Raw genomic sequence first — 24,510 nt, forward strand, 5'->3', positions numbered from 1 at the left:
GTGGCTGCCCCTTCCGTGTAAGCGCCTTACACCGCCGAGTGTCCTTCATTAGTGGTCCCAAACCACAACCTACTGAGAAGCGGATACCTGGAAGTGACGAGTTCCCGGCGTTAGATTCGGAAGTTGAGTTCCCTGCGTTAGAGTTGGACGTTCGTAGCGTGGTAGCCAGCAACGTCAGAGAGCGACCTGAGCCTAGCAAGACGGCAAAGTCCTCTGTGGGTGAGTCGGTTGTTCGATCTGCTGCAGCAAAAAGTGTCCAAGTTTCTCAGCGACCAGACTTGACAGCCAGACAGCCGGACAAGTTTCACAGCCAGACTCGACAACATGGAGGACATTCCCTCGCCTCAAAAGAGATGAAGACACCAGCTGAAGTGGCCAAGAGTGGGTCCAAGTCCGCAACCTTTGTTGAAGTTGTGAGGAAGTGCGTACAGCAAAATAAGGAGCTCAAAAATCAGGAACTGTCCGACCTTCTGCGAGTTTTGTTTGAAGTCCTGCGTTCATATGTTCAAGTGATGCCGACTGGCACCCTGAAGAACTTTCTACAGCTCGTTCTTTCCTTTGAGCCCATGATTACCACCTTCGCAGCGACCTTCACCTTATAATATGGCTAGTCTTCTTCAACCTCGTGCAACAAAAAATCACCGAAAAGTGCCATTTATTATGCAATGGAACTGCGCTGGGATTATAAGTCGATTAGCAGAACTTAAATTATTTCTGAAAGATACGTGCGTTCCAGTTTTAGCCCTCTCGGAGGCTGGCCTACCAAGCGGGAGATCTTTAACTGGATATGTCGCCCATAAGAATTGCAGCATAAAGTCATTTCCCGCGGGAAGCGCTGCCCTTTACATACGAAGAGAGATTCCTCATGTGGCTTTGAACGTCACCGATCTTTGCACCGATAGTATTGAGGTAGCGGCTGTGAGGATACGTCTTGGCTTCCGAACTCTTTCTATTGCATCCGTATACGTGTCTCCGCGGAAGAAGGTAGCAATGGACTTGTTTCTGCAGCAGCTTTGTGACCGTTGCCCAGCGCCCCGAATTATCTGCGGGGACTTCAACGCCCATCACTCTCTCTGGGGTGACAGGAACACAGATTCCCGCGGACGCAAACTTGTAGAAGTTATCGATAGTTTGGACTTGTGCGTGGCCAATGACGGAAGTCCCACTTTCTTCCGGCCTCCAGCCTCAGCCACATCAATAGACCTAACCTTGCATTCATCTGACGTCCGCGTGAAGTGGTCAACTGCACCTGACCGCATGGGAAGTGATCACTATCCAATTTTTGTGTTTACTGCCGACTTCCATTTGCGCGACTCTAAAATTAGCCATGTTGTTAATTGGGACAAATACAGGGAGCAACTTGCCTGTGTTTCTGGTGATGTGATTGACAAAATGATTTCTGGTAAGATGGCTGCTACCACAGCGGTCAAGTTGCCTACTCATTTTCCGACTCCGGATTTAAAACTCAGGAACCTTTGCGCCGCGCGCAGAAGGGCGGAGCGACAACTGATGCGGAAGAAGGACGACAGATCCTTGAAGACGACCTTCAATAGGCTTAACTCTGCCATTCGACGCCATACGAACAAGCTCTGTAGGTCGCAGTGGGCGTCCTTCTGCGCTAGCTTGACGGTTTTCTCACCGATGACGAGGATTTGGCGAGTCATTGGCAGTCTTGCTGGTGATTCTCGACCTAGTAGACCTTTTGAAGCGCTTGCACTGCGCAAGCGGAAACCTCTCGTGTGCTTGGCAGAGGAATTTGCAGATGCATTTGTAAGTGCAAGTTCAGGAATTCCTCCCTGCACTCCACCTGCAACATCTACGTCTGTGATGGACGCCCCGTTTACACTTCGAGAGCTACAGACAGCACTCAGCGGCCTGCGGCGTCGATGTGCACCAGGTCCTGACGGCATCACCAACCAGATGATGCAGAACCTACCTCTGGAACACCGAAAGATGCTTCTAAGCTATCTCAATCGAGTGTGGGAGACTGGCGACGTTCCTCCTTCATGGAAAGTGGCTCGCGTTGTCCCAGTGCTGAAGCCCGGCAAAGAAATGACAGACTTGGCCTCGTATCGTCCTGTATCACTGACGTCGTGCGTGGCTAAGCTTATGGAGAAGCTGGCAAGTAAGCGTTTATCTTGGTGGCTCGAAGATAGAAGGGCTCTGCCAACATGCATGACTGGATTCCGAACAGGTTTAAGCGCGCAAGACAGCGTCTTGGACTTGATAAGCCATATTGAACATCATAGAGCTTTCGGCCTTTCAACACTAGTTATTTTCCTAGACGTATCAAAGGCTTATGATACCATCCTTCAGAGCTCAATACTAAATAGTTTGCAGGCCATGGGCGTACAGGGTTATCTTCTGCGCTTCATTCACTCATTTATCAGTGATCGGAAAATTCAAGTGCAGTTAGGAAGTACCACAAGCACCGAAAGGGTGGTATCGCGAGGTGTACCTCAAGGAAGTGTTCTTTCCCCAACGCTCTTTAACGTTGCAATGGCTGGTCTTCCCGCTGAAGTGCAAAAACATTGCAGGCATGTCCATATGTCGATATACGCGGACGACATCTGTCTTTGGTTAACCGGATATCAACACAAGCGTTTAGCTCTGATAGCTCGACAGGCATTACTTTCAGTTCAAAATTACCTTCAAGGTGTGGGGTTGACTCTCTCGGTGGAAAAATCTGGTTTCATAATGTTTCCAGGTAGAGGAAGAAGGTATGCGCGGCTGAAGATAGACCTTAATCAATCTTGTCTTCGACAATTTAAACACAAGCGCTTTTTGGGCGTCATTATCGACTACCGCCTACAGTGGCGACGAGCTGTGGACTCGGTTGTGACATCGATATCTTCGCGTCTCAATGTAATCCGTAGAGTTGCAAGTGAGCAATGGGGAAATCACCCTTCTTCAATGATCAGGTTGCACGATGCACTAGTGACCAGTCGAATAATGTATCAGCTCCCTTTAATTTCCCCATCGATATCACAGCTGGAACGACTTGAGGTTCTGCACAGAAAGGGCCTAAGAAGGGCTCTTGGCGTTCCGCAGACTGCTCCTAACAATGCAGTACTTTATGAATCTCTATCGAGACCTCTTAGCTTAGTCGCTTCACAAAGGTTATTGATGCAAATTGGCCGCCTCAAACAGACGGCAGCTGGCCGAGCCCTTCTACAGCGCCTTCGAAAGAGATCCGAGTCCCGAGCGTACTTGGCCCTTAATACTCTTGGTTACCTGGGTCTTGACGCTAGAGGTCGAATTAAGAGGTCGAAACCACCTTGGTCTTTCGCGAGCCTCGATAGTTCGTTGGCAGTTCCTCACGTTCGTGCTAAGCGGAGTTCTCCTTTGGCAGCAACGCGTTCGCTCGTACTGGAACATCTTGAAACGGAATATGCACGTCACCTTCAAATTTTTACTGATGGCTCTGTGGACAAGGTCAGGGGATCTAGTGCAGCTGCTTTTCATATTCCCTCTTTGAACTTTGATTGGTCCGTTCGCTTCACTGCAGTCGTGTCCTCCACAACGGCCGAAAGCGTTGCCATTGAGGCAGCTCTCAAAAAGCTACGGTTTTGTACGCCTCAACCTGTGGTCATTCTTACAGATTCGAAATCCGCCCTTCAAAGGTTAGAGCACGGATTCCCTAATGATGCCTTATCTCTAAGCTCCCTACGTTCGGTGCAAAATCTCAGTGTCAAAGGCTTCTCCATACGATTCCAATGGGTGCCATCACACATAGGTATCATAGGCAACGAGATGGCGGACAGCCTCGCCCATAGAGCGCTGTCTGGGAATCCTTCGAGAAAAGTGCCTCAAGAAGACGGGAGACTCTTCAGAGAAGCGGTGTCGTGCCACTTCAGTTCTTTGTGGAGCTCACCTCACAAGCCATGTGTGATCAAGGGTCTCCAAAGAAACCAAGCAACCTTACTGCTACGCATTCGCACGGGCTCTGCTCGTACCCCTGCGTGGATGTTTAAGACTGGCCTGGCGTTATCACCATTATGTTCAACGTGTGGTGTGTGTGGTGACATTGAACATTACCTAATGTGCTGTACTGTGTATAACGCGGAAAGGAGGGTGTTATTCGGGTCTCTCAAGAACACAGGACTTCCTCACAGTTCGCTTCAGGACATAGTTTTCCCGCGCGGGAACCGGTTGTGTAGGAAGGAGGTCTCTCGCCTTCTGTTAAATTACCTACAGGACACGGATTTGGCTTCAACATGGTGAACTGAGGAGTGAACATTTGTAATTGGGAGGTCTGTGTCGGATTACGTGATTTAATTATTTTAAGTGTCGCTACGGTGGAGCAATTGCCGGCAGCAACTGCAAGGCTAATCCCACCAGTAGCCTACAACAACTCAACTCAACTCCCCCCCCCCCCCCCCCTATTAACTTTTCAGTTATTACGTTGGTACAAAGACCCCACATGATGACAGCATATTCTAGAATGGGCCATACGTTGATTTTATGAGACACTGTTTTTACTTCCTGAACGACCCCTGGAGGCTGAATTTTATGGTTATTGTTGCAATATGCTTATTCCAGGTGAGATATGATAAGAAGGCTACAAATATATGTTAAAAATTTTCAGCGATACAAATGCTTTCAATATTTAGGTAGCACATATATATTAAGGCATTGCGTTTCCGTCTGACGAGGATGTAGTTACATATGGAGGGTTTTGATTTATTATTCCATTTTTTCACGCCATGATAGCATATACGTGAGCTAATATTTGTAAGCTGGTGGCAATGTCAGCACAAATAATTTTTTCGCATAACACACAGTCATCTAGTCATCTGCACAAAGCCGGACTGCTGATGAGACTTTTACAGCGACGTCGTTGATGTAAATCAGGAATAGCGAGGGCCCCAGTAGACACCCATGCGGGTCAACTGATGTTACAGTGACGAGTTCAGACTCCGAGCCAGTGATTACAGCATTCTTGAAATGGTCATTCAGATAATTATGCACCCAGTTAATGATGCTTTAGGTTAGGCCTAGTTGCCAGAGCTGAAGAAGCAGGAAGGAATGCTGTATTGCTTCGAAACTTTTTCTAAAGTCTGGTGTAGTACAATCAATCTGTTTAGGTCTATCATGTGCTAATATGACATCATGCAAGAATTCTGCTACAATGTATGCATGAAAGGCCTCTTCAGAAACCATGCTGGTAATAAACAGGAAGATATGTGCTGTAGAGTGATGATATACGCATGAATAAAAAGTGTGATACATTATTTTTATCGTACCCTATTTACATATAGATGTCCTGCAATTAGAAAAATTAAATTCAGGGCCACGTTTACGTATGTCAACTACGCCGGCTACGTTTCATTGTAATCGGAACAGAGATGACGATAAGGAGTCTTTAAATGTTAGCACCAAATGCCTAGGAACAGCAGGTGCACATGCTTTTAAAATATAACACTGAACTAGGTCAGGACCAATTGCTTAGGGGAGGCATAACCCTGAAAGCAGTGTTAATACTCAGTCAAGCGATATGCAAATGTCTGGTATATACGGAAGATGACCATGGCCATTAAACGTGATGAGGACCTCCACAGAAAATTTGCCATTTGGATGAAATTAAAACTCTCACAACTCATCTGGCACGCCAATACTGAAAATTTCTTTTCTATCTTGAGAACACAAAAGAAATATGGGTTTTTACGAGCCAAAGCCACTTTCTGATTATGACGAACGCTGTAGTGGAGGACTGGAAATTTCGACAACCTGGGGTTCCTTAACGTGCACCTAATCCTAACTACACGGGTGTTTTCGCATTTCGCGCCCAGAGAAATGCGGCCGCCGTGGCCTGGATTCGATCCCGCGACTTCGTGCTCAGCAGCCTAAGACCATAGCCATTGAGCAACCATGGCGGGTCTATCTTGAGAACAACAGAAATCAGCAGAACGCAAAACTGCTTTACATATGTTTCAGATACACTATATATCAAGAGGATGTTGGGCCGAACATCAAACAAAGTCCTTTGTCAGGTAAGAAAATTTACTAATATAAAGCCGTATGTCTGCACCCCACTACTTCATTCCACGTAGCTTGCACGTTCGTAGCATGAAGACTTTACACCCACTCTAATAATATCTCTGTCCTGCGAGCATTGCTTTTTTGTCAGATTGCATCGCAAGCTCCAGTACCAACGTTTAAACTTGGCAACGGATCATCAGTCGCGTAGCACGCATAGGTAAAAAAAAACATAGCGAAAGGATAAAGAAGGTTCAATCATTGATCACAAATTTTGCAAAGCTGTGCACTTCCTGTAGCTTAGCAGTATTTTCGCAAGAGTCTATCATACTTCAGTGTTGCTGAATCCGAATTTCGGGAATCTTTAAAATAACTGTTGCAGATATGTTCGTAGACGTTCGTAGACGCAACACCTCGCTTTCTAGCGCAACAACAAGTGTCGGCGTACGCCCGCTCTGACAAAGCATCAGACGTTGGCTCTGCTCCGTCGAGGAGCGCTTGTGGCATGAGCAAGAACGAGCATGACGCGGCGCGTGGCGTCATTGTAATGCCCTCTCCCCTCGCGCAATACCTGGTGCACTAATGAGGCAGCAAGTGTGCCCTTTCACCTACTCTGCTCCGTCGTGGCACGTTCGTGACCTGCCATCGCAGACAATGGCAATTAGAGTTTAGGCGCCGTTTCGCCGCTACAGGTGACAGAGTTGTTTTATGCGAAGCATATTACGAGGGCTCAACCCAGCTCCTCAGGCGCGGCGGTGACCATGAAATCACGTGACACCGTGACGTCACGACAGAGGAGAAGTGGCTTTGGCTCAACTCTTGCAAGACGGGCTGGGTGGGAATCGAACCAGGGTCTCCGGAGTGTGGGACGGAGACGCTACCACTGAGCCACGAGTACAACGCTTCAAAGCGGTACAAAAGCGCCTCTAGTGAATGCGGTGTTGCCTTAGAAACGCGCTGTTTCTAAGGCGTGCGTCTCTTGCTCAGGCGCACATTTCGTTGCCGCGCCGAACGCTGCTTTGCTCGACGCTCACCGCGTCCAATGCGGGGCGCGTAGTCGCTGCCCTGTAGCCCATTGTCTTACACCCCTTGGCGGGTCGACGGGAACGCTGTCGCGTTCCACTCTTGAAGGCGAAGAAGTAATGCATGAGTTGTTTCTTCGTCTAGCCGAACCAAATATAGCCAAGCAACAGCAGTTCACCAGGCTAAACAGTGGTTCAACAACTAAAATAAAGGCTAGTATGCTTCGCATCCTGGGCTTAACCTTACCTAAGCAACAGCCATTTTTTTTCACTCAATAGGAGATCTGATGATTTCTCATAAAATGCCTCGAATCGATTCGAAGTGTCTCAAATTAGAGAAGCGAGATATACATCACTAGGAGAGAAATGTTGCGCACTTGAGTGCGACCGAATTTTAATGCGTTAAAATTCGTAATATTTCCGTCCAATTAGTAAAACGTAAAAATGTCCTGGAATAATACATGGAGAGAGGGAAACTTGGTCCGTGTAATTAAGTTTCACGAGAAAATGGCAAACATTGTGCCAACCGCGCTGTCTTGATGTCCAAGCTAGCAGGCCCCTGCAGACCCCAGCCCTCGCGAGACCGCGTCCAAGAGTGTCAGCTCTTGTCATACACCATGTCGTATAGCATATAGCATGTCATAAAGCCGGTCATAAAGCATGATATGGCATATACCATCAATATACCTCAGTATATACGAAACGTCGCGGCAGCGCCTAAGGCGGTGGTGATGACGGAGACAGAAACTTCCTTGGTGAGCCCACATAATTTATATCCATGTAATTTCAGAACGTGATGCACCCATCGTGCTAAATTGTTATACACGTTCTTGTAAAAATAACTACAAAAGTACCCTGGCGCGAATAATGGGCCTATAAATGTATTGATTTCACGCGGATCGGAAAACATATGTGAAGTTAAAAAGAGGCAGACAACTCCAGTTGACATCGACGTAAAGCAATACATTCTTTGTGGGATTGGCTCACGAAACACCTTCGTTTATTAAGCGTATTTGTCGAGGTATAAATGTTAGTATTAAAGTACAGCATGTTAAATAAAGAACTTTTGTTGTTTGCAGTGAAATAGAGACGTGTTGGGAAATGTATGACCATGCCAGGTTTCTGACCAAACACTTTCTATAATTTTGTAAACATGCCTATGGCATATAGCATAATTCTCGTCTATGGGTAGTGCACTTGAAGCGGCGGGAATTTCTTGCAATAAAAGAATGGGAATGCACAATCAGCCAAATAAAACAAATTCACTGCAAACGTGTTTACCCCATTAGGTTAAGGCATATATTGCAATTTAGAAATTCTAGTGTGGCAGGCTGTGAAGCACGTCTACTTGAAAAGAATTAGGTGGATGTCAAAATTTATGAGATATGTGACGTCAAACTGTCGGTTAAGATGCACCGTCGTTCCACTTACTTTCTTAACGAGACGTCGTATCGTGAACTGAAGCAGATAAGTAACTGGGATGTCAATTAATTTCTCCGCAAATTTTGGGAATGGATATCTCGGAACTAGAGTCATTTTCATAGTGTGTTGCGCCTGGATTTGTCTTGCAAACACATCGGCTAGAATTTCTAAATTGCAATATGCGCCATAAGGGATTTCGCTAAAAAACATAACTAGCGAACTTTTGCGCAAGTGATTTCCGCCCTTTGAGTAGACCAGCTCATCATCTAAAAATGTGCTATGTTCCATACGCAATTTATAACAAATTTTGAAAGTGTTCGTTAAAATACCCGGTATATAAATGTAGTACGTCAAATATATTTTTAGCTTAACTTTTCGTTGGTTTTGATGGCGCCCTGTTGTACACGTGCAGTTTCCGATTTGTCGGTTTCTCGAGTAAAATGGCGATCGAAACATGCGAAGCATCGTCACTCGCTGGATTTCTCGCGAGAAACGGAGTTATGTGCCGCTTGTCAACGCATGTGGCCGAGCCGTAATGTGACTTCTACTTGGCTGTGCAAAAGAAAGTGAGATCTTCTGCATATGCTTGCACTTTTAACTCTTTTCCAGAAGCACCGAAACCATGAATATTATTAGAATAAATTATGTTTAAATGCAGAGGCTGTAAGCAAAGGGCAAAAAGTAATGGCGATGAAGGGCACCTATGCTCCACACAGGCTTCTACAGGTGACAATTAACAATTAAAAGAGTTTAGCAATGGTTGTGGCACACTTTTACACTTTAAATTATAACGGAGCCAACGTTATCATGCTCTAGAACATGGAACAGAAAAGAATGAGGGACCTAATTCATCACCTTAGCTTAGTCTACTTGGAGCATTGGTGATTGGTGACGAGAACTGGGGCAGTGTTCCACTACTGTTCGGGCGATATGCATGTTTGTTTGTATTGAGCTGTCTCTCAGACAACCATGTCCTGTGAGAACCAATAAGTATAGACATTGCAAATGGTAGTCTGTTTGATAATAGCTTTGGAAGCGGTTTTTCACAACTGAAAGACTTCTATGATCAAATAGACTTCTAACGAGACTGGTTTCCATTGTTGATGCAGTGCAGCCTTTGGCCTCCCTTGCAGAGAACGGTTGACTGCAATAACTGCACTGTGAAGTGTTGGATTCGTGCTTGTAGACGCAGCTATGTCTGTTTTGGGTCTTATGTAAATACCTTATGCCAGTACGTTTTATATTCGTAATAGATACTACGACAGAAAATAAAAAAGCGTGCGTGGTGTAATGGTTTCAAGATCAATCTTGTGTGCTAGAAATGCTGTGTTGGAATCGTGCCGTCGTACACTTTTATTATGGCTTATTTAATTATTTGAAACATCGTACTGTGTGGAAACTGAGATCGCAAAGTCGCAGAGCTGTATTGAACCAGTGAATTTTAGGCAAAGCCATGTGTTACCCGCTAATCACATGCTGGTTGAATAACCATTCTTGCAGCTTCGTAGATCCGAGCCCCACAGTTCTCTCTAGTAATTATTGTTTGAAACTCTGCGCGTGAAACGGTAATCTCGTGAACTACCTTTTTGCTATAGTGTTCCTAGTTGGCCGCGTCCCGCTAAAAGCGTTTGGCGTTAGAGGCCAGATGCGTACAAAAACTGTTTCGAACTCGGCAAGGAAGATTCACTTTATTAATCTTGCAATACCTGGAAAATTGCAGACGTCTCCACAAACGGGACATTTTGCAGAGAGCCAAGCGGGGTGATATTCGTGGAGTTTCAAGGATCGTTAAATCCAGGCAGCATGGTGAAAGGAACGGCGGGCACGTGAGTCATGAATCTCTCCTGTTCTATGTTTAACTGCATATTGTAATCTCATACACACCTTAGGAAAGAAGGTAAACAAACGACGCCTGCTTTTTGCATAGCATCACACCAATTCCATAAGAAACGACAGTGCTCATTGAGTGAATTCGTTTCTACATGTTCTCAGCTTGAATCACTGATCGTGGATTTATTGTTTCACTTCGCTCCTACTAAATATAAGAGTAATGAATTGATAATTAGGAGCACCTGAGGATTCTTATATAATTTCAATATGTAATTTTGTTTCCATTGGCAGTTCTTATGTGTTATACACACAACATACACAAACAAACGTTGAAATACAAAGGTACATTCAATAGCCTGGCAATGAGCTAGCACAAACAGTCCAAAATCATAGGAATTTTTAATTTTCTTAGTTACAGTATATATCACAGATCATACACAGTCATGATGATGATCATAGAGTAGATCAGTTTTATGAAGATATGGAATTCGCTGAGAGAAAACTGCCAACTTAGTAAACTGTAATAATGGGCGACTTCAATGCAAAAGTTGGCGAAAAGCGGGGCTGGTGCACAAGCAATAGACAACTACAGCGTCGATTCTAGAAACTCTAGAGGATAGATGTAGGTAAAATTCGCGGAAAGGAGTAAAATGCGAATAATAAACACCTTTTTCAGACAGCGTAGCAACAAAAAGTGGGCCTAGAATAGTCCTAATGGTGATCCAATTTCTGCCGATCCAAGCAGAGTACAATATGTAGAAGTGTCAGGTAGTGTATAGTGCAGTAATCTCATAGGTGAGTGATGTCTAGGATTCACCTCAATTTGTAAGGAGAAAGAGTAAAAGTGGTCAAGAAGAAACAGGCGAAACTAGACGCACTAGGGGTAAAAGCAGATCAATTTAGGCTGGTACTTGCAAACCAATACGCAGCCTCAGAACAGCGAGATGAAGATGACATATAGGTAATGCATGAAACCTTAACCAGGCTGTCTTCACAAGCAACAACTGAAGTGGGAGCTAACACACCAAGGCAACCAGTAGGTAAGCTCTCCCAAGCAATGAATGGTCTAAAAAAGAAACGAGAAGGAATAAAACTGCCCAACTCAATAGATCAGATAGAATTCGTGAAATTGTCAGAACTGATCAACAAGGAGAAAATAAAGGATATTCGAATATTAAGCAAGACAGACTGAGGAAGCAGCAAAAATTAGACCCAGCATGAAATCACTGGCATAGGAAAAGCCAGGATGTCCGGACTGAAAGTAAGCAAGGTAATATCATCAGCGATTTCGAAGATATAGTAAAAGCAGCGGAACAGTTGTATACAGACCTGTACAATGCCAAGAGCAGCCAGGATTTCTCCATTTGAAGTAGTATTGAACAGTTTACAGAGACTCCTTCAATAGCTTGCGATGAACTTATAAGGACCTAAAAGACATGAGAGGAGGAAAAGCGGCTGGAGAAGAAGGAATCACAGTCGATTTATTCAAAGATGGATGAGCGAATATGCTTGAAAAGCTTGCGGTCGTATATACGAAATCTCTCGGGATTTAAAGGGTCCCAGAGAACAGCAAGAATGCTAACATGAGCCTAATTCTGAAATAGGGAGACGTTCAAGAATTGAAAAATAATAGGCTCATTAGCCTACTTTTAGTATTGTAAAACTATTAAGTAAGATAACTTGCAACATAGTAACTCCAATAGTTGACTTCCTTCAACTAAGGGAAAAGTGTGAATTAAAGAATAGATACTGTACTGTGGATCACATCAATGCAATCAATCAGGTAATTGAGACATCTGCAGATCACAACCAGTCTTTCTATATGGCTTTCGTCATAGAGCCATTAGGTAATCAAGGAGTACAGAATGCTTACGTAGCTAGCTTGGAAAATATCTGCAAAGATTCTGCAACAACCTTAATTCTACACAAGAAAAGTAGGAAGATGCCTGTGAAGGGGTCAGACAAGGAGACACAACCTCTCCAGTGCTATTCACTGCATGCTTGGGAGAACTATTCAAGGTAATAAATTGGGCACAGCTTACGAGTAAGAATCAATAGCGTATATCTCAGTAACCTTCGTTCTGCAGACGACATTGTAGTGTTCAGCAGCACTGTGGACGAGCTACAGCAAATTATTGAGGACCTCAACCCAGAGAGTGTAAGAGTGGGGTTGAATATCAATATGCAGGAAAGCAAGATAATGATCAATAGCCTGGCAAGCGAACAACAGATCAGGATAGCCTGTCAGCCTCTACAGTCTGGGAAACTCGAAGTTCAAGAACTCACAGGCGACCCTGATCATGAGAACTTAATTTACCTAATAAAAATGGGTGGAAGCGCATAGAGCAACAATATCAGATCCTGATTGGAAGTTTAAAATTATCTTTAAGAAGAAAGGTGTGCAATGAGTGCATTATACCGATGCTTAATATGGGGCGGAAACTTTTAAGACTGACAGAGGAGCTCTAAAACAAGTTAAGGAACGCACAACGAGCGATTGAACGAAGAATGATAGGCGTAATGTTAATAGATAGGAAGAGAGCAGTGTGGGTCAGGGAGGAAACCGGGATAGCGAATATTCCAATTGACATTAACAGAAAGAAATGAAGGGGGCTAGTCATGTAATAAGTAGGTTATGTAAGCGGTTACCATTAGGGTTACATAATGTGCGCGAAGTGAAGAGAAACGCAGTCGAGGACGGTAGAAGGCTAGGTCGGTTGATGAAATTAAGAAATTTGCAGGTGCAAGTTGGAGTCAGTTGGCGCAGGATAGGGGTAATTGAATATTGCAGGAAGATGCCTTTGTCCTGCAGTGGAATTAAAATAAGCTGATTATGATGATGACAGTGACAATGTACAAAAATAAATAATTTGGCTTATCCACAGACTGTTTTCTATATATTGCTCATCTCAGCGTAACCAAAGTAAAGGTTCGGCTTTCACTTCAGCTGCTAAGTAATCGTCGTGGCGTAGGCCTCTACTCATAATCTCGTGAGTAAGCCCGCCACACTAACAAACGCTCGCTACACCCAGAAACTTCATCGCACACGTCGCAAAGATTACACGATCATATTAGCTTCACGTGTATCTATGGAAAAACTGATGCATTTAACTAGTCTGGAATTCAACGTGCCATTCGTTCCTGGAATAGCCTCCCCAATAGCATAGCTGTCGGAACTAACTCTGAAAATTTCAGGCACTCAGTGAGCTCATTTAAACCTTGTTAAATATTGCTTTCACAGTGACTGTTGGGTTGTATGTTTCCAACTTTTTCTTTGCACTGTAATACGTTTGTTTTGAACTGATCGAGTTCCTTTTTATTGTGCTCAAACACAGCTGTAAGTAGTTAATATGTTGCTCTAACTTTTAGGCTGTGCACTGGGCGGTGTTTTTTTTCTCTACCTTCATATCGCCACAATATTGCATGCTCTTACTTGATCATATGCCCCCTTACTCAATGCCCCATATAGGGGCTTTGTAAGGCATTTCACAAATAACTAAATAAACAAATAGGCCTAGGTTGAATTAAAAATATTTTTCTTTAGTGGTTGCAAGTAAAACATCATTTCTATTTAAACTATAACTATGTAGCATTGGCGCACAGCAACCAATTGCTTGTTCTTCCAGAAGCCCTTTGCGTTCTCCGTCTTAAAGTTGCACATTGCAAACTTGCTTTCTAAAGGGCTACGAAATTACGACTCAGGCTTGGTGACAAAAACGCAATGCTGGAACAGCACGCTCTGCTGCGAACATCTCAGCCAAACTTATCAGTCTTGCGGAGCACGTGGAGCTCGCAAAAAGAGCATAAAGTCACCACTTGCCCAAAACACTCTCTTTTCAATGGAACCATATTCCTCACTTGTTATCAGGCGTTATAGTTCGCCATATAGAATATTCCAATACGTGGCTGCTATTGGCCAATAGCTGACATCAATCAAGGAGGGAGATTGAATAACTACGATTCTTGCTATTGTTAGTCCGTACGTTTGTTGACATAATTAACCAGGCTGAAGTAAGCAAATATCTCTTTTTGAATTTGGATAAAAATTACATAGTTCCGAAAGACGCGAGCTGTCGCCTGCTTACACTCTCGGCAGTTGCCGCCCGCGTAGGAACTAACCTTTGGCCAGACTGCTTATTGTTGTCCTAGCCATCAAGTCTCATTAATTTAGATAACTCTTTTTTTCAGACTGAACTAGCCTCGAACCATGCAAAACTTGAGGTCAGACAACACGCACGCACGCCTGCGCATGCTCTATCCTGGTCCCTCCTGAGTAGACGCCTTAACAGGCCCCGCCTCCTATTGAGGTGTTGAAAGCGTTTCAAAAATGCGCACGCTGGATGTGGCCACTGTCTGTCGGTCAAGGTGATGCAGTACAAAGGCGGCCCATACCACCTTGCACGGCCAGAAAGGAGCAAATTTGTATTTATTTATTTATTTATTCAACCATACTGCAGGCCAATTCATTGGCCCTAGCAGGAAGGACATTTTCGAAATGACGAACAATAAATAACAGCAATAAACTTGAAAACAGCAAAAGGGGCAAAAGTAACAACGCTAACACAGTGGAGAAGCGATTTTCAACAAAACAAAAGAACCAAACAGACAGAATAGAACTAAATCAGCAGAAAATACGCACATTTATACAATTGCAAGTATCAATAGCTCACAAAAGAAACGTTCCAGTTCTGCCGAAATGTCTTCGGCCTTGAGAACACTTGGCGACAACTCATTCCACTCTTTTACTGCTCTAGAGAAAAACTGTACTTTTAGAAAGTAGTTATCGCAAAAATAGTCCTGAGTGAATGTTGCGGTGTGTGCCTTGTTTTCCTAGTAGCAGCAGGTTGAGCATAGCTTGGGTCAGATAGGGTGATTTTTCCGGAAAGAAAATTGTAAAGTAACAAAAGTCGGTTTATTTTTCTACGTATCTACAATGTTGGAATCTTATTACCTTTCATCAGTGACAATGGTAATCCGTCCTTCCGAATTACAAATGACAATATCTTCCGAATATAAACCGTACAGGCTTTCTTTGAACACCCTCAAGTTTTTATCATATATTTCTTTACATATGGGCCCCACAGCGCAGACGCGTACTCTAACTTCGACCTAACACATGCGTTATAAGCTAGAAGCCGAACACTTATAGGAACATTTCTAAGTTTTCTCTTAAGAAAGCTGCTTTGAAAAGCTGACTCACAGATATCTGAAATGTGCACACCCCATGAAAGATTACTGGTAAGAGTTACCCCTAGGTACCTACATTTATCAATCTCCTCTATAGTGCTGCCATTAATGTGGTCAGTGAAGATACTCGGAAATTCGTTCCCTGTTAAACGTAGAAGAACAGTTTTTCTCTATGCAGTTCCATGCCCCAGTTTTCGGACCAGTCATGCATTGCCAGAACAGCTGCTTGTAAAGTGGCGTAGTCATTTGTATTCGAGATTGTTTTAAAAACCACAGAGTCATCAGCAACTAATCTGATTGAGACATCCTTTGGTATTACCTCCAATAAATCATTTCTCTAAATTAAAAACAACAATGGCCCTAACACACTCCCCTGTGGAACCCCGGAGGTAACTGGCAACACACCGGAAGAAACATTCTGCACTTATACGAACTGTTGCCTATGATTAGGGCACGCGGAAATCCACCTAACAACACAAAGTGGAAGTCCAATGCTCTCCGAACTATATAATAATTTAACATGGGGTACTTTGTCAAATGCCTTGCAAAAGTCTATAAACAGGACATCTACTTGGCCAGTCACGTCAAGAACACTAAACAAATTATGCCATGCCGATACCAGCTCTGTAACTGTAGACATGCCATTTCTAAACACATGCTGATGAACCAATAACACTTTATGATCGGACAGGAAGTCTTGTATGCACTTAGAAATCACATGCTCTAACATTTTGCAGCATTGACTGGTCAATGAAACAGGGCGGTAGTTAGAAGGTAGAAGGCGGCTGCCCTTTTTGTGTATGGGAACTACATGCGCCAGACGTCAATTATCAGGGATTTCGCCCATATCCAGTGAAAAGTTAAAGAGCTCTGTTAGGTACCAAGAAATTTGTTCGGCATATCTCCCCAAAAATAGGTGGAGGAGACAGTCTGTCCCAGTAGCTTTACGCGTATCAACATTTAAAATCAACACCACAACCCCTTCACGCGTTACCCCAATATCCTGCGGGAGGTCCGATGCGGTGGTTCGTGGCTCATATCCTTCATAGTCAGAAAATATACATTGAAAGACTCGTTAAAGGTCTTCACTATGCTCGAAGGACCTGTCTGAATGAGACCATTGACATTCAATTTGTACACTTCGACTTTTGTGTTACCTAAGTAGCGCCAGAACTTAGAAGGATCGTTTTTAATGAACTCAGCAAGGTTGTTGAAAAAATATTTCTAGCTTGCCTAACTTTAGATAACAAATCGTCTTTAAGGAGTCTGAACTGCTCGGATTCTGCTTTACGTGTCTTCCTCAATCGTTCTATTTTTCTTTTACTCTGAATTATTTCTCCCGTGGTCCATGGGTTTAATCTACGCTGACGGGATGTCTTTTAGCGACACAACGTTTTTGATACAGTGGTGAATAACGTTACAAAATTGCTTCCATGCTGCCTCTATATTTAGAAGAGTTAACTGCTGGGCTAGTTGGTGATCTTGCATACTGAAAAAATTTTGTGCCAAAAAACACAACACACACAAGAAAGACGACAACACCACGAGCGCCCGTGGTGTTGTCGTCTTTCTTGTGTGTGTTGTGTTTTCTGGCGCAAAATTTTTTCAGTATACCTCTATATTACTTATAGGACCGCATAGATGAGTATCCGAATAGTCTATTATGGACACATCATGCGCCCGAGCAAAGTACTTGTTTGCTTACATCACAGAATAATTCTTTTTGCCTATCAGTGTGTTTAATCCACGAGTAGAAAAGGTTTTTGCGATTTGAAATACCCCCCGCAACTAACAGAGTACCTCCACTGAAGATGTCACTTCCTAAGTGTCGTCTAGTAGCTCGACTCGTCAGGGCTCTCGGCGAGACTGTAGGAAATTTCTGCAAAGAGGGATGGCCTAACGGCCATACCACCACCTCGGGCTTCCTGATCCACCACTACTTCACTTCTACTGGGCCATCTCCTATATGGTCTACCTCCAGCCTACTCCTCCGGTCGAACCCACTGGGCCCTCCCGGCCGGGCTGCTATGATGCTGCTGGAAAGACCCTCTATCTTTCTCCCTCCTACCCTCTCTTTCTTTTAATCCCATCTCCTCCACCCTGGTTGTGCTGAGCCGTGCTCCCGCATGGGTTGCAGAAGGTAGTGCCAGCATTCCCTCTTTTCCCACAAGAACCACTTCTCTCACTTATAAACAAAAGGTCTAGGACTGCATTTCCTCTTGGGTTTACTTTCACGACTTGCTCGAGGTTAATGAAAAGCGTAATGTTCCTTATGGTTTCTCCGGGAGTGGAGCGGCCATAATGAATATTTTGCCAATTAATAAAGGACAAGTTAACATCACCAGTTTTTATTAGAATTTTTCCCTGAAATTGTAGTGCGTGATCGTACAGTTGGCTCAAGTACATGTCACGAGTATCGAGAGGGCGAGAAACCGCGACAAGAACAAACATAATATAAAAAAACGCGACTCTCAAAAACAGGCTTCCGTGTTTGTCAATCTGGTCAAGTACTTGTACGTCGACCACCTTTCGAGCAATGAGAGGTACGCCGCTGCCACGTAAGCCTCTGTTCCGTCTGTACAACTGATAGGCTGGCGAAACAACTTCATCGTCTCGAATAAACTCCTTTACCCAAGTTTCTGTAATGACGCAGACATGTGGATCATACAGAAGCAACAAATCTTCAAGTTTATCCAATTGATTTACAACTCTTCAAGAATTCAAAGAAAGCAGGCGTAGCTGGCAATGCTGTAGTCGCTAGCTAGGTGCAACCGCTGGAAGGTATCGGCAAACACTTCTCGGTTTTGGCACTGCTTTGCTGAATGGGCGTCATCGTCCCACGTGTAAGGGCAGTCGTCAACCTAAAGCCTATCGTGTACCAGAGACACCTTCTTTCCTGCTTCCTTATCAGTCTTGGCACTATTCCAAAGTAGCTTACGGCTTCCGAGTGTGTCTGCGCAGTAGTCATTTTCAATAAATATTTCCGTTCCTTTTAGTATTTTTTACGTTGTTCCAGACCGCTTGTTTTTCCCTGTAATCGTGGAAATAAAGAATAATCGGACGATTCGCCTTTGGCCGGCCAAGCGTGTGAATAAGGGCGACCGACAAGCAGGTGACGCCCATTTTATCTTGAAATTGTTTTTTTTTTATAATGATAGCTCGCAGTGTTCCTTCCAATTCTGCAAGCGTATGAGCAACACCGAATTTAATCAGGTTTAACCGGCGGCTTCTATCTTCTAAATAAACAAATTTTTCCTTATGCATGTGAAGTGTCTTCTCTATTTCCGCTAAGCCAATACCTTCATTCAGGGAAGTTTTGTTTTTCTTGAATTTTCTTACTTCGTCTTCTAGTCTTGTCAAACGGACACCAAAGCTATATAACAATTTTTTCGTAGTCTCCAGGCGGTCTTTCAAGAGGGATATATCAGCTTTAATCGACTTCTGACCTTCCACAAGCATTGCTAACATCTCCTCTACCGTAGGTCCAGGATTCTCCTTTACATCACCACAAACTACCGGTTTGCAAACACAAAAACAGCCATATGCAATGCATACGCAAGTGTGTGGGCACGGCACGACAGCCAGAAATCTGTTATCACTTCTCAAGGAACTGCAACTAACCTGTAAGACGACAACGAAACGCATGATGAGTGACCTGCGCCCAGCGATTTCGCCGTGTCCACTGATGTTCATCAGGAATGGTGCAGTCTTCGTAGGGTAGCTCGCTCGTGACGTCACAAGGCCACAGATTGAAGTAAGGGGCGGGGCATCCTCGATGACTCCGCAGCTTTGATTGCCCAGCACGTGGGCATCTTTAATTGCACACACGGGTACCGGCGAAGCAGAGCGCTGTCTATCGACAGCAATAACGCCTGTAAGACAACGAAACGCAAGGTGAGTGACCTGCGCCCAGCGCTTTCGCCGCGCCCACACATATGAGCGCGAGTACGCACTCAAGCCCTGTTGTGCACAAAGAAAACGTCGTGCGCACGCGCTACAGTTGCATGTAGTGCGGTTTGCTACGCTGTGTAGATTACGCCGCTGACGTGGGCTGCTGGGACGAATGCGCTGGCCGAGCGAATTGCGGCTTGCTGACGACAACCGCGTTTTTGGCGTCATAGGTGCCAAGACGGGAAATAGTGGCGGCTACATGAACATCCAAGGTCAGATATGAATCTCGTGCCACGGTGACATTCAGTAGGCTGAGCGTTGTTGGCACAAGGTCGATCGAAATGGGTCGCGAAGCTTCGTGCAAAAAGCGGTTCAGTACAAATTGTCACCGCCATCAGCAAGGCGGTTTATTTGAGCAGCAATTGCACCAAGGCTATGTTTGGAGGGAACAAACTTTGGGATTGAAAAAAAGCGATTTTTTAAAATTAAAGCGAGACACAGATTCATTCAACGAAAATAATATCCCTGGTCAATCTTATATATTCGTGACGAGTTAAGAAAATACAAGTTTAGTGAATCTATTACTATTAACAAATACATTTCTTTTCGCAGCCCATTCTTACAGGGGGCTTTGACGCCACTATCACTCGTAATGAAATGCAGCTCTTGAAATGTGCAGAAAGGCGCGCTCGTAAACTTCAACTGTGGAAATACGCCCTCATCGCATGTTGTGCTTTTTGTTCTTGTCGAAGTTTGTCTGAATTTGGTGATGCGGGTAGCTTCATCGCTTGTTTGCCTGTTCAGTCAAAAGTAGGGAGTTACGGCCGCCAGATAATTATGTGGTTGATTTCGTGCGTCTAAGATGGTCGACGGGCTTGGCTTCCGACGATAGGATCAGCACTCTACACCTAAAGCTTTCGTCGGCCTCCAAAGAAAGTATGTTCTGTGCAACGGTGCGATTGCGACAACCCTACGGCTGGCCTTTTCCGGCATCACTTTCCGCGCTGAAAGCTCGAAACACCCATCAAGTGGAATGGCGGGGCATTTGAATATATAGCTCCAAAAGCAGGCCAACAAAACAAATTTCGCGCCTTTTAAAACAAAATGACGTCACTTTTGCTTTTAAAGGATATGGCGTCACATTATTTTTATTCCACCGGAAGTCTTCCCACCACATACAGGTGGCGCTAAGCCTCATGAACCGCCAATGAACTGCCATATTTTAAACGTATGGGCTCCTATGAAAGCTTCGCTACCAGGTATATTTACCTTGGTTGGCATGCTTGGTTCCGCCGTGGTCTTCGCAGTACCAGGTATTGAAAACTTTTACTGTGACTTTTTATTGCCAACAGCTGCGCTTCTGCTGAACGCATTGAAGCCGTTTTCACGGCAAGGTATTTATACAACAGCCTTTTTCAATTTCATGTGCATCTCTCGACTTAGCAAAAAAGTTGTTCAGGGCCGTATAAAGTGTTTAGTATGTCCAAGCAATGACTGTTTTCATGCACCCCTTAGGTACAATATGGGTATACATTAAATTTAATTATAGACGTCTCGTTTTCCACGCAAATCGACTCGAACTGACCGGAATATTGTTCGGCTTAATAGAAATTGTTGGCTGTAGTACGTGAAGACAGGAATAGAACACCAACAATATGTGCGCAGTTTAATCAGAGGGCAACACATGGCTCCTCAATTTCACAACGTCGTCCCTAAACACTTAGACATTGATCTGTCATTACGCATGTTGCTGCGAAACTCGTCGACAAGCAGCAGATCTCATCTCATTTGGAATCTTGCCATGTCAATAAAGGTATTCGCGTGTTTAATAGCTCTCGGGTTGTCAAGGCACACGACAACTGCACAATGGTAACTAGTACCTGCAGAAGCAGGTTACCGCACTGTTAGGCATCTAGAAATACGGTACAAACCTTTGACTAGCCTAAACAGTGGCAGCATCTCGTAGATGATTTTGCCCATGTGCCTTTTAAGCTGCAGGTAACAAGGCTACAGCCACTTTTTGCCTCTGATAGATATGATAATATGATCATTGTGGTTTGAACTTTGTGTGGACTTTCGTCGTGTGCTCATTTACGCAGAGAATGATGGCTATAACAGTAATATTGCCTACAAATTACAGAAGAGAAGGTTAGTAAATAGCGCACACCCGATTTTTGAAATCTAAGCACAAATATAACACTCTCCGTCATTCCATTCGTATGCGCCTCGAGGATTCGCTTTAGGAAATTGGGCCATATTTGCTTCTTCCGGATATCGGAGCCATGAGAGGGAGCACTGATGGAAGTGAGGACTATTTCGAAGGATACTGCTGCAAAGAGAGTTTAGAGCTATTTTTCTGCCCGCTCTCACGGGACATCTGATGAATAATTTCATTTGGAATGACACACTCTTAGGCAGCATATATATAAATTTCTTGTTTCACTATATTTTTACAAGTTTTACCACGTTAGCATCTCATTACAACAATGTGCGCTTCTGTAACTTCACAATTCCTTCCTTTAAGGAACATAACTTCGAACGTGCATCTAGTGATAGGCTTTTGACTTGTTTTATTAATAAATCAAATCCGCCGTTACAAACCTACAAATTCCTAAATCATGTTCACGTCCAGAACTATGATATTTATTTATTCAGTATGCCAAAGAAATGTAAACATGCCTATTTTTTCACCCAGGGAACTCAGGGCGAAAATTATAATGATGCTGTTTTTTTAATGACGAAACGTTTATCATTACGATGACCTTGTTTCCAAAATGTTCGTATTCGGCACGATTCTTAAATTTCGCTCCTTTTAACTCGTAATCCTGTAGAATGAACCCAGTCATGAAAATTAAATATATATATATATATATATATATATATATATATATATATATATATATATATATATATATATATATATATATATGGTACCGTACTTACGTCGTCAGTACTACCCTGCTTGTTTAATTATTTAAAAATAACTTTTTCTTCTTTGCTGCAGATTTGGTGTGGACGGCGTCTATTTTACTGATAAGGACTTAACAACTATGAACACTACGTTTGCGTACGTATATTTTTGTTTGTTATCAAGCAAGCAGAGATGAGCGGCGTGCTATATTTGTCTCACATTGCCGTTTTTCCGGAAGGAGGGAGCAAATGAATCATTCTTTTAGTGCAGTCTGTTTTACTGAGTGTTTCAGGTAACTCGTGCCAAGAGTTAAAATAATATGTACGTGTGCGCTACGAGTATTTGACCAACTTCGGAATGCACACTGCCGTCTTGAGCAACTCACTATTATCTTATTGAGAGCTTAAATAACTTGTTACGAAAATAATACTTTGCCTAATTTAATGCACTAAATTAAATTCTTTATTGGAGAAGATGTGGAGGTCCGCAGAAATACCTGAATACTTTACTTCCTTAATGATGGCTGCTTAAGTTTAAATTACCTAAGAATGAAATTAGAAACGGGCGAGTGTTGAACATGTATCATGTGACTTAGACCTTGCACGTAGCGACATTGCTTCCCGCAAACGTGCTGCCAATAAAATATTTCCTATCGAGTAAACAAAATTAAACTGACGTTCTTAAGTGATCTCCTATTGGTACTTGACTAAGTACGTCATGTCCTCATAGAATTGGGGAAATTCTATGAGGACGCTGTTCATAACTAGAGGACGGTTCTCGCCCTATGATGACGCGTATGTATTAAAGTCGATAATATTCACTCAGCTGCAATGTTCCATGACAACCATTGCTTTCGTTAATGCTTAATTCTGGGTGTTAGTACTTTGCTAGATATGCCACATTGTGCAACGCTGCCCTGATACTGTCATACTCTTCTGCCATGAAACGAGTGCTTTCAGCAACATCAGCAAACTTTCCGACTTACTGATAAGCATATGTCTTTCAAATGTTACCAGGAAAATATCCAAGTAGTGCATAAACAATATGGTTCAGGAATAATTCTGGATTTTCATTTTTAGGCTAGTTCAGCAATGGCAGTCATTGTGGTAGTAAATAGTAGTCAACTAGTGATCCGCCATGTTTGCTTAGTGCCTATGGTGCTAAGCTGTTAAGAACGAGGTCGCGGGATCAACTCCCGGCCACGCCGGCCGCATTTCGATTGGGGCGAAATGCGAAAACACCCTTGGTACTTAGATTGAGGTGCTCGTTAAAGAACCCCAGGTGGTCCAAATTTTCGGAGTGCGCCGCTACTGCGTGTCTCATAATCAGAAAGTGGTTTCGGCAAGTAAAACCTCATAGTTAATTTTTTACATGAACTAGTGCGCAGGATCTGCAACCGCTACAGCTGCGTAGGACGTAGGTAATAAGAATAAAACTAATGTGTTGTTGAAAAAGCTGAAGCTTACTTTGGGTCCTTGTTCTTTAAATATGATGCTCAAAGGAGAGGCAACTGTCAAGATGACCACCTATAGATAGCCTTGAAATGAATGAAACGCAGGAGCCGCAGCATTGCGGGAAAGTCGGAGAGCTTTCTCAGAGTATCTTCGTAGTGAGCAACTGTGCCGCACTCACAACAGATGCAGTATAAATGGTCCAGTGAGGTGCAAGCAAGGAATAATGCAGTCACAGAAAAGTTAGCGGACGCTTACAATGTGGCCTTATGTGGTGACTACTGCTTACAAGTGTTTGAAACCAGAACGTTTCTGCTGAACCTTGTCAAAAATGTAAGTCACCCTTAAATACGGCTTAAAGTTAGGGCTCAATGTAAGTGTCCTTTGAAAGAAAAGGGGCTAGTATAAAAAAATACCCAACGCGTTTTCGCATTTGGCAGCGCACTCAAGACGGATCACATTAAAAGTATTCGTCACAAAAATAAACACGCCCTGCAATGTTTCAGCTCGCACTGCATCTTTGCGTGGTTCATATACACGAGCAGTTGTCATGCATTACTTATAAAGAATAAAAGAGACAATACAGGAAATATTACTATGGCTATATTGTGTTGCTAATAGTCGCAACTATTTCGAAACCCCTCTACCATTTTACTCCATTCTTGCCCCCGCTTTTGCATTTTCTGCCTTTGGTTATCTATTCGAAATTGCAGTAATTGTTAGCGCCTTCATTCAAACCGGCTACTTTTCATCGTAGGGCAAGAACTTTCAAAGTTCACGATAAATGCAGTCAAATACCTCGAACATCTGTGAATTT

At 43.6% G+C, this 24,510-nt stretch overlaps 1 protein-coding gene across 2 annotated transcripts in view; it reads left to right on the forward strand.

The window, feature by feature from the left end:
- The window catches only part of LOC135907426 (uncharacterized), a 130,740-nt gene that overhangs the window by 105,845 nt on the left and 385 nt on the right, over positions 1-24,510 (forward strand). Inside the window, exons 5-7 of one of the 2 annotated variants that reach the window (XM_070527695.1) lie at positions 5,938-5,993; positions 10,144-10,249; positions 22,336-22,398. In XM_070527695.1, the coding sequence (XP_070383796.1) occupies positions 5,938-5,993; positions 10,144-10,249; positions 22,336-22,398 (225 nt within the window). Of the gene's footprint in view, positions 1-5,937; positions 5,994-10,143; positions 10,250-22,335; positions 22,403-24,510 lie in introns of those variants that run through there. The other variant, XR_011509114.1, reaches the window with a different exon arrangement.

Source organism: Dermacentor albipictus, chromosome 10, assembly GCF_038994185.2.
Source record: "Dermacentor albipictus isolate Rhodes 1998 colony chromosome 10, USDA_Dalb.pri_finalv2, whole genome shotgun sequence".
NCBI lineage: Eukaryota > Metazoa > Arthropoda > Arachnida > Ixodida > Ixodidae > Dermacentor > Dermacentor albipictus.